The sequence below is a fragment of the Talpa occidentalis genome, unplaced genomic scaffold, assembly GCF_014898055.3.
Source record: "Talpa occidentalis isolate TD23 unplaced genomic scaffold, MPIMG_talOcc4v2.1 talOcc4.17, whole genome shotgun sequence".
Taxonomy (NCBI): Eukaryota; Metazoa; Chordata; class Mammalia; order Eulipotyphla; family Talpidae; genus Talpa; species Talpa occidentalis.
The window spans coordinates 3,466,901-3,480,228 of record NW_023601754.1 but is presented as its reverse complement, the minus strand read 5'-3'; the positions used below and the strand labels follow the sequence as shown (position 1 = coordinate 3,480,228).

The following is a 13,328-nucleotide window of genomic DNA, read 5'->3' as shown; positions in this document are numbered from 1 at the left end:
ATCAGTCCCTGTATTGGCTGTGAGGGCGTTGGCTGGGTTGACAGTCCCGGGAAAGATTATGTCCAACAGGATCTTTCCGATTTGAAGCCAGTTTTGAGAAGTCTGATTCATTGGTTTCGAAGCCATCTTCCCTTGCCTTTGGCCTCACAGATGTGTACTTGACTTGAAAGTTTGCCCAGGAGAGATTTTCGAAATGAAAACCCTTATCAGTGTCTAGGTCTCTTGCATTTGTTGGATTATCACGTAACGCAGAGGAGACATGATTTGCTTCTCCCTCAAATGAAATATCAAACTGTGATCCAGAGAAAGGGAAAAAGAATAATTGCTCATAACCAGCAGAGGAAAATGCAGAGAGGGTTACTATGTGAAATATACCTAATTGTGTTATTTATTGTCGTAAACATCGGATAAGACACTCCAGAGAGCCGAGATTACTAATGCAATAATTTTGGTTCTGTTTTTCTTAGTATGCAGCCAGCAATCACCAGAGTAAATCTGCTTAAGTATTTTAAACTCTGCTGCTGGGATTGTTTTTTTTTTTTTTTTTTTTTTTTCCACCATAGTATATCGTGCATTTGTGTCAATCTAGGTGAGGAAATAAGCAGACATTTAAAAACAAGATTAATAGTTTATAGAGCTTTTTTTTCCCCCCAACCCTGATAAAATGAAACAGATGTGTTGGTATAACAGAAAACAAATCCTATTGCTTGTTTACATATTTCTCTGCACATTAGGACCAAGCTAGTGATGTTTATTGGTTTCATTGTTAATTCCCCAGATAACAACAGAAGATTGCAGAATATGTAGTGGATTAGTGGTACAAAGATTCAGCGTGCTCTCTGAAATATAAGATTACTTTCTCAAATAGGATTGCGGCAACACCATTTTCCTTGCCTGTGATCTTTTGTGTTGGAGCTGAACATCAGGGTTTTTATTTTTTACTTTTTTTGTCAGAAAAGAATGCAGTGAACAGTCGGGAAATGGTCATTAATTATTCATAAGTGTTCCTCGCCATCGCAAATAATTGTTTCCGGTGGACTGTCTTACATTTTTGTCCCTTTGACACTGGAATGGAGGGTTCTGTCCTCTCTTCCGCTACAGCCAGGCTTGTAGCGTTGTGCCTGGAAAATAATAAAAATAAAAAGGATGTTTAGTCACCAGGGATGTTTGCCAGGGTTCCCCATTATTCATAGATGCTTGGCGAGGCTCATTGAAGTTGTGGAAATAGTTAAAAGACCATATAATGCATGCAAAAATGTGTACTTTATTAAATTGGTAAATATTTATTAATAATATAAGAATCTGCCTTTAAATTAAACATCTGATGAATTACCTTGCCTTAAAGCTATAAAACTGTTATTGCTGCCATAAAAAAGTGTAAAGGAGGCATTTTGACTATGAAATTTCATTTCATGGTCAATTGAATTTACTATATTGGAAAGAACTAAAGATGGAATCATAAAATAATTATGATATTCACATACACTTAAAGAACAATGCTTTCACGGACCGGCGTTGGAAGAGAGGACTCAATTTTTAATGCTTTTTTTGGGGGGTAATGTATTGCTAATCACAAAAGCAGTGGAATGATTTCATTGATTTTTTTAGAAGTATGAGTACTTCAGCTAAGTGCAGCTGTCATCATGGTATTTACATGGACCTCGTCACATTTATTGGTGCCTTTCTAAAGTTCTGCTGAACCTGAATGGTATTTATTTTGGCTGGAAACAAGCTAATCTTGTTGAAAATTCGAGTCGAATTTCACCTTGAAGAAATGTCATGGGATTTTAAATCACAAATACTGGAAAAAAATAAAATGTACTAGGACAGAATTATGATGAATACAATGTGTCGTTGGCTTTGTTCTATGTACTACCTGACATGTTCACCTATAAACTTGAATTCAGAATCGCCAGAGGCATGGTTAAAAATAGGCTGTGTCAAGGTTCTTCTATATCTCCCTCCGGGTACCGCCGAGGCTGGCTACCTCATAATGCTTCACAGCAGCTCCTCGGAGATTTCCCTGAGGAAGGTCACCAGGAAAATAATAAATAATACTTTATACATCATGCATTCGGCTTCCCAGTGCGCAATGGATATTTCCTCCCTTATGCAAGTGAGAAGTTTTATTATCCAAATGAATATGGCTGTCTGGTAAGGAGGGCTGTGTGAATTAAGGCGAGCCTGGAAGAAGAAAGCCAGAGACTCGGTGTTGTGTGGGAGCAGCTTTCCTTCAGAGCTTCGTTGGTTTGCCTTTAGAAAGAGTGACAGTTTGTCACCTTACTGATTAGCTGCATTTTTTGTTGGCAACAAGCACAACATGTTTATCTTCCTGAAATTTATGCCATTATCCTTAAAAAAAGAAAGCAGGAACAAAAAAAGGGGGATTAAAATGAGTCCCATGATTAGAATTCACATTTCAAAATATGCAAATAATGCCTTAGCAGTCAAACCGAATTGGTGAAAAATTGAACGTCGATGCCTTCGTGACTTCAAAGAATAACCTTGATTTGCTTGTTGTGGGAACGTGGATTTTTAAACAGGATGTGGTTAGCCTGTCGAAATCAATCCTGTATTTTGGTGCAGAATTCTCTAGCTCTGAGCATTATTGTCAGTTCAGATGATCATCTGGAAATTATTTTAATCTACAAAAGATTACAATTCTAAAAATCTACAATGTGCGCTCCAAAGGATTTTTTTTTTTTTTAACACCTCTCTATAATCTGCCCGGCCTGCTGACTAGCATTGACATCAGCAGTACATCAATTTCAGAAAGTGGATTATTTTTACTAGACAGCTATTGTGACATATTGGGTCAGTCATAAATGAAAGATATTCATGCAAGCATGCAATACTTGTAATGAAGTCTCACTCTGACCTTCTGTATGATTGATTCTGTAATTTAGTTTTCTCAGGCAGTGCCTGAAATGAAATGAAATCATGTTGAACAAGTTTTGAATACCCACAGTGCACCAGGAGAAGAAAAATCTGCAGCCCTAGAGGCTTGAGAGAGAGCAGCTGAACGATTTATCTCTATGCTATTATAGCCTTTGCCAGCATTCAACATTTCTTTTTTTTTTTCTTATTTGGCTTAAGTACTTAATTCTGCAGGTAGCTGTAAATGGGAAAATAAAATGCTGTTCAGATTTAAAATGACAGGACAGGAGTATGTGCAGGGGACTGATAAAATATCTTGAACAGAACTGACCTTTCATGTAGCTGAAAGTTACTGGGGGATTCATCCTCATAATTACCATATAGATTATTTTTATTTCTTTCCTGCAATGAAACATTTCAGAGAGCAGTAGTGCTGATTGAATGAAAATTGAACTTGTTAACATTCTTTTCAGCTTAGCCTGTTGTACATAACAGAAGGTTAGCTTTGATGAATTTCAAAATTCTCTTTGATAGCCAAGAAACAGACAGTAAAATAATTGTCTCTAGTCTGATATTTTGTATGCCCCCAAAAGTGAATTTATAAAAAACACACTGATAATTCACATACTTTTTCTTCATACATTATATTGCATGTTTAGAGGCATGGATGTTTTCGGTTTGATTCTGCTTTGGATTTAATTGTGATAGAAAAAGCTATCCTGGTGCTCTAGGAATATCAAACACAGTATTTGAAAATTGAAGAAGATGGAAGTAAGGGAGTTAAGGCACGAGAAGAAGAGAGGGAACAGAGCCTATCGGAGACACGTGCAGAAATGAAAATGATAAGCTTTTAAAATATTCACAAGACTCTTAAGTCATCATCCAGACAGATATCACTGGTGATCAGAGAAATGGGGAGATATCACAATAATAAATCTAAGATCACCCAGCTTATTTTAGAAGTTTTTATTTTTCATTCAGTCCTTTGGCTCTAATTTTGAAGTTGAGTTATTTTTGATTTTACAAGATGACTTCCATGCCATTTTTGCACTTAAAAAGACTTCCATTATGAGAAATAGCAGATTTTCAATTAATACATTGTTTCAGCCACGTTGCTTAATGTGTTAAGATAAACCAGTTATTTCATGGGTCATTAATGTGTTCAGTGTGGAACGTTCTATTAAAACAAGCCCTTATTATTGTTATGAACATGTTCCCTGCCATTGTCACTGGAGGCTCAGGACTAAATTCCACAGCATGATTGTGACTTAGCCGTTGGGGGACGAGCAGTTTCTCATACAAATTGAATGATTACGTCGGTAATGTTTATATTTGGTGAGGTTAGAGTCAAAGCTATTTTTACCGTAGGCTAACAGTAGAAAAGGCGTGACTTACACGAGCAGAAAGCTCGCTCTGAATGGACTAGGGCCTCTCTGTTCAAAGTCCAAATCATGAAATTGTAGCCATGTCAGCTGTCAGCCAATATTTACTGAGCACCTACTAAGTGCTGTTGATTCCTCCCAATAGACACTGATGATGCAATTTGTAGTGTTTTTTTTTTTCTTGATGACCATTGGCTTTTCTATCTAATACAGAAATTCAGAGCCTGTGCTGCTTCAAAGATGCTTAGTGTCCAAAGTCAACTTTAATTTAACTGTTATTATGCCTTGACAGCTGTTAGCCCACAATACCCAGGCCACAGACATTTTTATGAGCTACCTTTCTTTGTGGAACAAATAGCCTTGTATCCTACATAGCTTAAAATAAATACTCCTTATTCTTGGCCTGTAAATACCTCCTGTGCCTGAACACACGAGTTGTTGTCCTCTTTAAGGTGGCGTTAACTTCAGGATGGTCTAATAAAGGGAGAGTACATTCCAAACATTTTGTGAAACCCAGTTAACTCTTGTAAAGTGTGACACTTGATGGCTTGCTTGCTAACATCTCAGGAAGAGGGTTATAGGAAGTTAGGCTATAATTTGCTTCTCGGGTCTTGTTGGATGTGTCCTGTGCAGGTGGCCCCCTATACTCTCCTGCAGGGTCTCCACTGTTTCCCTGCAGTGCAGGGACAGCAGAGAACACTATTGTACATCATTTGGATTCCCAACAAAAGGGACCTAATGGCTCAAAAATTTCTCCAAAGGGGTAGAGTTATTCTCTATTCCATGTTCTTTGCTTGTTGATGGCCTGTTGTCTCCCTACCAGAATGTAAGTCCCAGTGGTCTCACTGAATGTGGTCCTCAGGTCAGGACCAGTGTCTGGACTGAAATCGTCTAAACTCGCAATAAATTCTCTGTTTGAATACATGATGTATGAATGGAAGGAGAGTGTATGAATATGTATTTGTTAGTAAGCACATCCCTTGTCTGCTACACAAAAGTAGAGGAGGGGTAGCGAGTTCAGATGTGAGGTGCTATAACAATGGGATTCCTTTTTAGAATTTTCATTTAGGAGTAAGCAAAATGAGCATGGAGATGACTTCTTGATAAAACAAAGTAGTTACCAAGGTATGCCAGTAAAATTGCCATTAAACGTTTTATGACAAGCTCTTTAAAGTTCTATTTTGCTAATAAGCTATTGAATAACTTAGGAAGACTGTTTTTCACAAAACACCCATGTCTAGATATGTTTGATTATAATTCTGAGGGTAGCCATTAAGTAAAAAATGACCATTTCACGGCAGCTATTTTGATGAATGTAAAGTTTGTGGCATGCAGGTCTGTAACTATCAGTGGTGTGTATTTGGCATAACTGTAAATTTCAGCGTTTATTGGGATTAGGAATTCAGTAGCTATGTATAATGATTGATTATTATTAACTTGGAAATAAATGTTGACATGTCAACAGGGTAGAAACAAATAGTTGAGCATAAGATGACGGGCCTGAATTTCATACTTGTAGTTTTCTCTGTATTAGTAATTTGTAGTCCTGTGTATTTGGTAATACAAAGCAATTTTTATTACCGATAATTGCTTAATTAGTCCATTTCTCAAGAAATATTGACTAAAAAATGGCACAGCGAAAATGTGTTTAGTCACACTCTAATATATTTGGGTTATTTGCTTCTTAATTAGATGTTATCCTCTGTAATGATAATCCAACACTGGATCGTTACAGAGTATTTACTTGTAAACATGGATGGAAGGTGCATTAAACACATTTGCATCCTAGATATGTTAAAATCCTTTGTGATAAAATCAACCCAGAGGGAAGTAAGCATCATTGTAATGAATAAAAATAGAGAAAAGTGAATACTAATACATGGAACTTACAAAGTCAGTTTGAAAGCTTGGTCCCTAACCCAGCATCGCGGCCCCTAGCCCAGTGTGGCGGTCCCCAAGCCTGCCTTGAGACTCACTGTGCTTCACTTTTGCTACACTGTGTCTTGACGAAGCCCAGCAGAAGTCTCAGTTTGAGGCCAGTGTCTTTACCCTCTTTCATTCTTTATAAATAAGAGAAAACAGAACCCCAGGTAGGTCCCCCATTGTTAGGCGGGGGAGCACTGTGATTTTCTGTTCTTCCACGTGGTTTTCAATTATGCTGCTAATCTGAAGTGTCCTTTTTAATGGGAAATTATTCTGATTTTCACAGTTCACTCAAATGATGATTGTTCACTAATGCATTGGGTTTGGGGCAACTGAAGACAGTCAGGGACTGCTACCAGAAATAGCCATTTCTTTGGTTCCCTGTTTATTTATTTATTTTTTAAGATTTATTTATTTATACAAGCACTGGGTATAGTCAGAAGCGCAGGAGGGTGAGAGAATTCACCAGAACCAGAACAGGACGCAGAACAGGCAGACTGACAAAGTACACTGCTGAGGGGAGCAGCGGGCGCGGCAGTGGTTAACTGTTTTAAAAAAAAGACAAAAAGACTCTGACCAGGTAAGAGAGAAGCAAGCCTCAGCTGAGCACCTCCCCTGTAGAGACACAGGCACAAACCATTCAGGCTTTATTGAAGTCAGCCCCTTTCCTGGGGCCTCCCACTCTGAACACCCTTCTTTTGACTATAAAATGAACCCTTGGGTACTCCTCAAAACCCAGGTCAAGGTGTTAGGCTAGATATTTGTTTCTTAAGATTTATTTATTCATTTATGTATTTATTTATTTATAGAAGAGCTGGGGTGTAGGCCTGAGGTGCAGGAGTGAGAGGATTCATCAGAGGCAGAGTGGAGTGAGACAGGAGAGGTATGCAGCGCTCCGTGTGGGTCAGCTCCCTGGCCAGGGATCGAACTCATGCTGTAGCAGTGATCAAGCTGAGACTTAACCCCTGGGCCACCAGGGAGGCCCTACGCTAGATGTTTATAGCTATACTTACCAATATATTTAAACTAAATCTGTTATAGGGCAGCCCCGATATTGAACGGGTTCCTGGCTGTGGATCCTCACCGCGCGCTTAAAAGGGACTTATTAATACTCCACTGCAGGCACACACAAAATGTTAATAAAAGGTTTATTTACAAGGGAAAAGGAAATAAGGAAAATGTACAACTCAGGGAGAAAATAGGGAAATAAAGTCTTTAATGCGTCCTACCCGATCCGCCGACCTGGAAACCCAAAGTCACTCTCAGAGCTGGCCGGACGCTGCGAACTGGCGGAGAGCCAAAATGGGGGACCCCCCCCCTCAAAGCCCACGTGTCTGTCTTTATACTCACTTGGCTGCTTAACCCCACCCTCAGGTCCCAGCCACCTTCCCTTTGGTGGTGACGGGATTTGGAGTTCCCAGTGTCTTTGGCTTTGGCCTGGGGTGGGGGTGGAGTCCACAAAGCCCATATGGAATTAGCTTTAGGACAGCCTTTTCCCCCTAACAAATCCAGTCACCCTCAATTGAACTAGATGGTTTGCCCAGAAAGTGTAAGTTATGTTTATGGGAATGACGAACCCCAGTAGGCAGACGCTCAGGCTTTCAGCGTTCGGTGGCATCCTTCTACACTGTAGCTAAATCCTGTTTCTCAGATGGACTAGAAGCCGTCACTGTGTGGCTGTCCCTTACTTCTCCAGCTTCACGCCTGCTGTGCTGCTCCTGCTTCAGTAACCCTGGCCTTTCTTGACTCATCCTGAAGTGCTTCCTCATGGCCCAGGCCTGTGTTAATGCTCTTCCCTGCCTGGGATGCTCTTCCCTCTTCGGTTTTGCTCACTCTGCACCTCAGCTCAATGGGTGACCTCCTCACCCCGCTTTCCCCACCTTCCATGATCTGGACCATTCCCATCCCTCCCACCCTGCTGCATTTCACTCATCTCCTTGCCTCCGCTGCTCCTTTTCATGTCTCAAGCATGCCAAGCTCTCTCCTCTCACACTTTGCAGATGCTGTTCCCTTTGCCTGGAACATACTTTCCCCTCGTTTGCTGATTGACTGCTCTTCATCCTTTAGATATCAGCTCAGAGGTCCTCTTGGAGTCTTTCTTACTGACCTAATCAAATGTAGTGGTTTTGGTACAATCTATTTGTTTTCTTCACCTTAGTTAGCACAGAGTGAAACTTGTTCTTGCACATTTTCCATTTTATGGACAGAACATAGACGTTAACCGCTTTACCCACCGAAGGTGATTTCCCAGATTACATTTGCCTAAATGACACAGTTCTCAAACAAGGGTGACTTTGTCCCTTGCCACAGTTAGAGACATTTTGATTATCACAACCTGGGAGGGTTTTTTTGGGGTGGGGTGGAGGCTACTGGTATCTGGTTGGTAAAGAACAGAGATACTGTGAAGCCCTTACCTATAAGGCAGAGGATTCCCCCACCACCCCAGGGAAAAAAAAAAAAAAAAAAAAAAAAACCCAGAGCAGAATCTCTTTCCTGATCAGGTTGAGAAACCTAAATATCATCAGGGACAGAGCGAGACCAAGAGGAGAGAGAGACCGATTCAGGAAATGCTATGAGTAGCTTTGCATATAAAACATAATTGTGAAAGGACTTACAAGCTCCCAGCCTTCAGATGTTCTTGTTGGATGGGATCATGACAATCCATGTCATCCCCTGGTCACTTTGCCTCTCATTGGTCATTGGTAAACCTTCCAAAGACTTACTTTTAATTAGTGAGAGGTGGGGTCTTGCAAAAGGCACGAGCTCTCACTAGGGCTACCTCCATGTTCATCCATTTCCTAATGTCATCACTACTACTAGGAAAACTAAGCCATTTTTAAGAGGTCTAGAGGAATTGTTCTTGCCTACCCTCTGTCATAGAGAATTAGGCCATTCGAAGTCACATCTAACTAGACTGGTGTGTGAAAGAATCCCGTGGTGATGTTGTTCTTTTGAAAGATACAGACGTCAGTCCACTGACTTCTCTGGCCTGGAGCATAGAGGTGCTCAGTAAATACTGCTGAAAAGTGGCCACTTTCTCTTTTTAAATCGAAATTGTAATCAAAGGAAACCTCTTTAAAAGTTACTCTTTTATGGAAAATGGTTGGTGCTGTTCAGGACCTTGGAGTTCCTCAAGGCAGTTGTTAATAATTGGTAGCCTTAAAGGAACTTGAATCTCTAAAGAGACACTTTTACCATTAATCTTATTATCCTGTAACCCTAACTTGAAGGAAGTTATTACCAGTAACTGTGGACCATGGAAAACGCCAGCACATTCTGATGCATCGATTATGTGGTTCAGAGGTTACTTGAATATATTTTAGAGGTCCTTGTATATTGTCTTGTGGGAGATAAGAAAGGTGATGTTCCCTCTTTTCTCTTTGGGATCTGGCGACTTCATGGGTGGCTGTAAGTGTTGGCCATACCCCTCACCCCACCACCAGAGTTCTTCGAATTCAACCCCTAAACACACACACACACTATAAAAGAACCCCCCTTTCTTTTAAAGATTTATTTATTTATTTATACAAGAACCAGGGTACAGGCCAGATGCACGGGAGGGTGAGAGGATTCTCCAGGGACAGAACAGGCAGACTGATGAAATACACTGCTGAGGGGAGCAGCGGGCGAGACAAGAGAGGTCCACCCCTCCATGTGGGACTCTCACCAGCCGGCCAGGATCGAACCAGCACTACAGAGGCTGCGAACAGCTTCGCAGTGCTGTGCTCAACCGCCTGCGCCACCAGGGGAGTCCCAGAACCCCCCTTTTTAGTGAGGAATCTCAATGTATAAAACAAATGTAGTTGCCTTCATTAAAAGGGGGTGATGGCGAGAGAGCCAGCACCCTCGCTGTCAGTTCCCGCCTCCCCCCTGTCAGCCTGTCTCTGGGCCAGAACATGTCTCTATGCTGGGACACCAGGGCTGCTTTAGAGCTCAGTTTTTCCATCAAGCAATCACGAGCCAGCCCCGTGGCCTGCAACCACTCTTCTCTGAGAATGAGTATAATGGTATCTAATTCAGAAAGCTATTTAGAGGACTGGATTGGAAAAATGCATGTTAAACTTAGCACAAATCCTGGCACTCAGTAAACATTGTAAATGCTCCTTTTTAGTACAGTGAACTGAGCTGTTGGTCAATAAGAGCTCCCAAGCTACCAGGCCCATTAGGCAAAAGTTGCAGATGGAATTCAGAATAAACTGGTGTGTGTATGTGAGAGAGAGAACACTCTTTAGGATGCTCTTCTACCACGAGATCCAGCTAAAGTGCTGTTAGTGTGGGTTGTTTCAATCATACGCCGTGTACGCTGATCTTTACAGGCAGTGCAGTCCGGAGACAAAGTCACTCCCCTTTAACGAGAAAGTGCATTAAATCCTATCACCATACTTCAAGGCCATGGCAGTTAACTAATTTGTTATTATTCAACCAGAATTAGACTTATTAATCTAAATGCACTCCGGAAGTTGCCTGTAGATACTTGAAAATATCTAGATTTAAGTAAGTCTAAAAGAACTCTCTATAGAAGGAGGAAATGCATGGGGAGTAGAATTAAGAAAAATGAGAGCTTCATTGCCAAAATCCAGGGACGTGGAAGTGATGTCTGCAAGCAGTGGTTGAACTTAAAAAGAATGTGGAAGAGTGGACAGATCGCTTGCGTTTTTAAAGGAGAAGTTGCCAAAAATATGCTAGAATTCTAATCAAAAATATTAGGACAAAATGATTACATAAACTCCAATTTTGTGATACAAGTATGCAGAAAGATGGCTGCCAACAGAATGTAATATTTTAGGAACGGTGAAGAGAATATTGTCAGTGAGACAAGGAAGAATAGGATTGTTCTGATATGTGTGACACATTTCTCCAGGATTCCATGGCAATTTTATGACTCAGAAATTATTAAGAAATGGAAATTTTATATAGTTAATATTAAACCCTTGCCATAAGCTACAGCCTGTTTTAACAGCTTGTATTGCTTGACATTTTTCCTGACTAAAGTATTTTAGTTTTTATTTTGCTTTGTTTTTATAAATGGAAAGGTCAAGACTCTCCCCTCCTTACCCCTCTAATCCTACCTCTTATAATGTAACCATTGTTAAGAGTTTGGATAAATTTTTTTTATTTTATAAACACAAAGAGGTAACTGTTTGGCAACTAACTTTTTCACTTATTTTATCTTGTATGTCATTCTTGGTCATTGTTCCCAACTCTGATCAATTTTATCCCCCAGGGGAAAAAGTCCAGAGACTTTTTGATTATGACTAGTGGTGAGAAGGAGGTTGCTACTGGCATTTAGTAGGTAGAGAGCAAGGATGCTGCTGAATGTCCAACAACACACCCATAACAAAGAATTATTTGATCCAAAATGTCAGTAGAACCAAGATTAAAAGGCCATGTTCTAGGTCAGTACACATAAATCTAATTCATTATTTTAAAAAGCTTCATAATAACTTTGTAGTATATGAAGACCGTAATTTATTCAACTAGCTTCCTATTCATGGCTGGGGCTTTTTATTTAGTGTCATTTATATATTTAATGCTATGAAACCAAATGTTCCAGTTTAGTTATTTGCAATTTGTTTCTTTAAAGAGCAAAAGTAAACCTTATCAGAAAACTCAAGACCTCATAGGCTTGTGTATAAAATTAGATTCTGGGTCACTGTGAGTCAAGAGAATTTGGTTTCAATAAAATCACATACTCACTCTAAATGACAAGTCTCAAAGTAAGTCGTTTAAAAGAGCTTGTCTTCATTTTTGAGAATTTGGAATTAAAAAGTAGCAGCAACAACCCTAAAACCTTGCCAAAACCAGAGGGGACAAGTTGGGGGTGACTGCAGTCGCTTTCAGAGAAGGCTAATTCTGATGACCCTCCCTCCTCCTCATACATATTTTTAAAAATCCATTAGAAGGTTAAGTCATGGTGGGTTGAACAAAAGAAAAGAAAGCAGGTTTAAGATAAAAAAAAAGTGACACCCAATCCAAAAGCCATCGAATGACTTCCAGATACCGTTGATGGTGTAATTCGGGATTGGAGTGACCCAGTTAACCACAGAGGGTTTCCTGGGGCCGGCGGATGCTGGCTCTGTGCTTCAGCCCATGCTCCCTGCGTGTGGCGTGTGAGCCTGGCAGGATGAGCGCCGAAGCCCATCTCTGCGGGCCGGGGACAGGGTGGCCGAGCCCGAGTGCTCACGTGGGTGAGGCATCTTCTCCCGCTCTTCCTTGAGAGGAAGCAAAAGTAGAAGTTTCCATTCCTTGGATAATCGTCCTTTTCCACAAAGTCACCGAGGGATGGCCCTGGTGAGACTGAGTGTGCTGGGTAATTTAGGGTTTGTGGTTTCGGCCTTTCGATTCTTGGACGTGTGTCCTGGTAGTTAATAAATGAAGACCATCCTCTGGGCGTGAGCCGACCCAGCCGACTTGCACCAGCTTTGACGGAGCGCATGTGTCCAGAGTGGGAGAACTGATGGCGTCTTTCCCTCGCTTGCATTTTCAGGACCAGAGCCACACGCAAGTGTCCCAGTACCGCCAGGACCCCTCCCTGATCATGCGCTCCATCGCGCACATGACCGACGCCGCGCGCTCGGGGGCCATGCCTCCCGCCCAGCTCACCACCATCAACCAGTCTCAGCTCAGCGCCCAGCTGGGCCTGAACTTGGGCGGCGCCAGCCTGCCCCACACGTCTCCTTCTCCTCCAGCGAGCAAGTCGGCAACTCCCTCCCCTTCCAGCTCCATCAACGAGGAGGACGCCGATGAGTCCAGCAGAGTAAGTTGAGTGCCTCCGTGCGGCCCCCGCCCCAGAGTTGGGGTGCCCCCGTTTATGTCTTTGCATTTCATTCAGGGTACTCTTGCTTCATGGGGTGGTAGCATTTAAAGGCAATGGTGATTGCAATTTTTGTCTTCACTTTGACTTATTTTCTGTGGAAATTGTGTTCAACTGGAAATTGGGGCCTCTGACTCCTACTGGCCATGGGATGCTGAGCAACTCATTTAGCTCTCCTAGGCTGCTTTCCTGTTCTGCAAGAGGGAAGGCTTGCACTGGGCTTTCCGGAAACTCTGAACTGCCCATGTCCCAGTAACTGACCATGTGGGTCAGCTCTGTCCGGTCGGCTGGCTGAATTGCTCCCATACGTGACAGCCTCACACCTTCAGCGG

The 13,328-nt window shown here is 41.5% G+C and overlaps 1 protein-coding gene across 1 annotated transcript in view; it reads left to right on the top strand.

Annotated features, from left to right (window-relative positions):
- TOX3 (TOX high mobility group box family member 3) overlaps nucleotides 1–13,328 on the top strand; it is a 98,952-nt gene that overhangs the window by 73,316 nt on the left and 12,308 nt on the right. Inside the window, exon 4 of the mRNA XM_037515783.1 lies at nucleotides 12,670–12,939. Within this exon, the coding sequence (XP_037371680.1) occupies nucleotides 12,670–12,939 (270 nt within the window). The remainder of the gene's footprint in view (nucleotides 1–12,669; nucleotides 12,940–13,328) is intronic.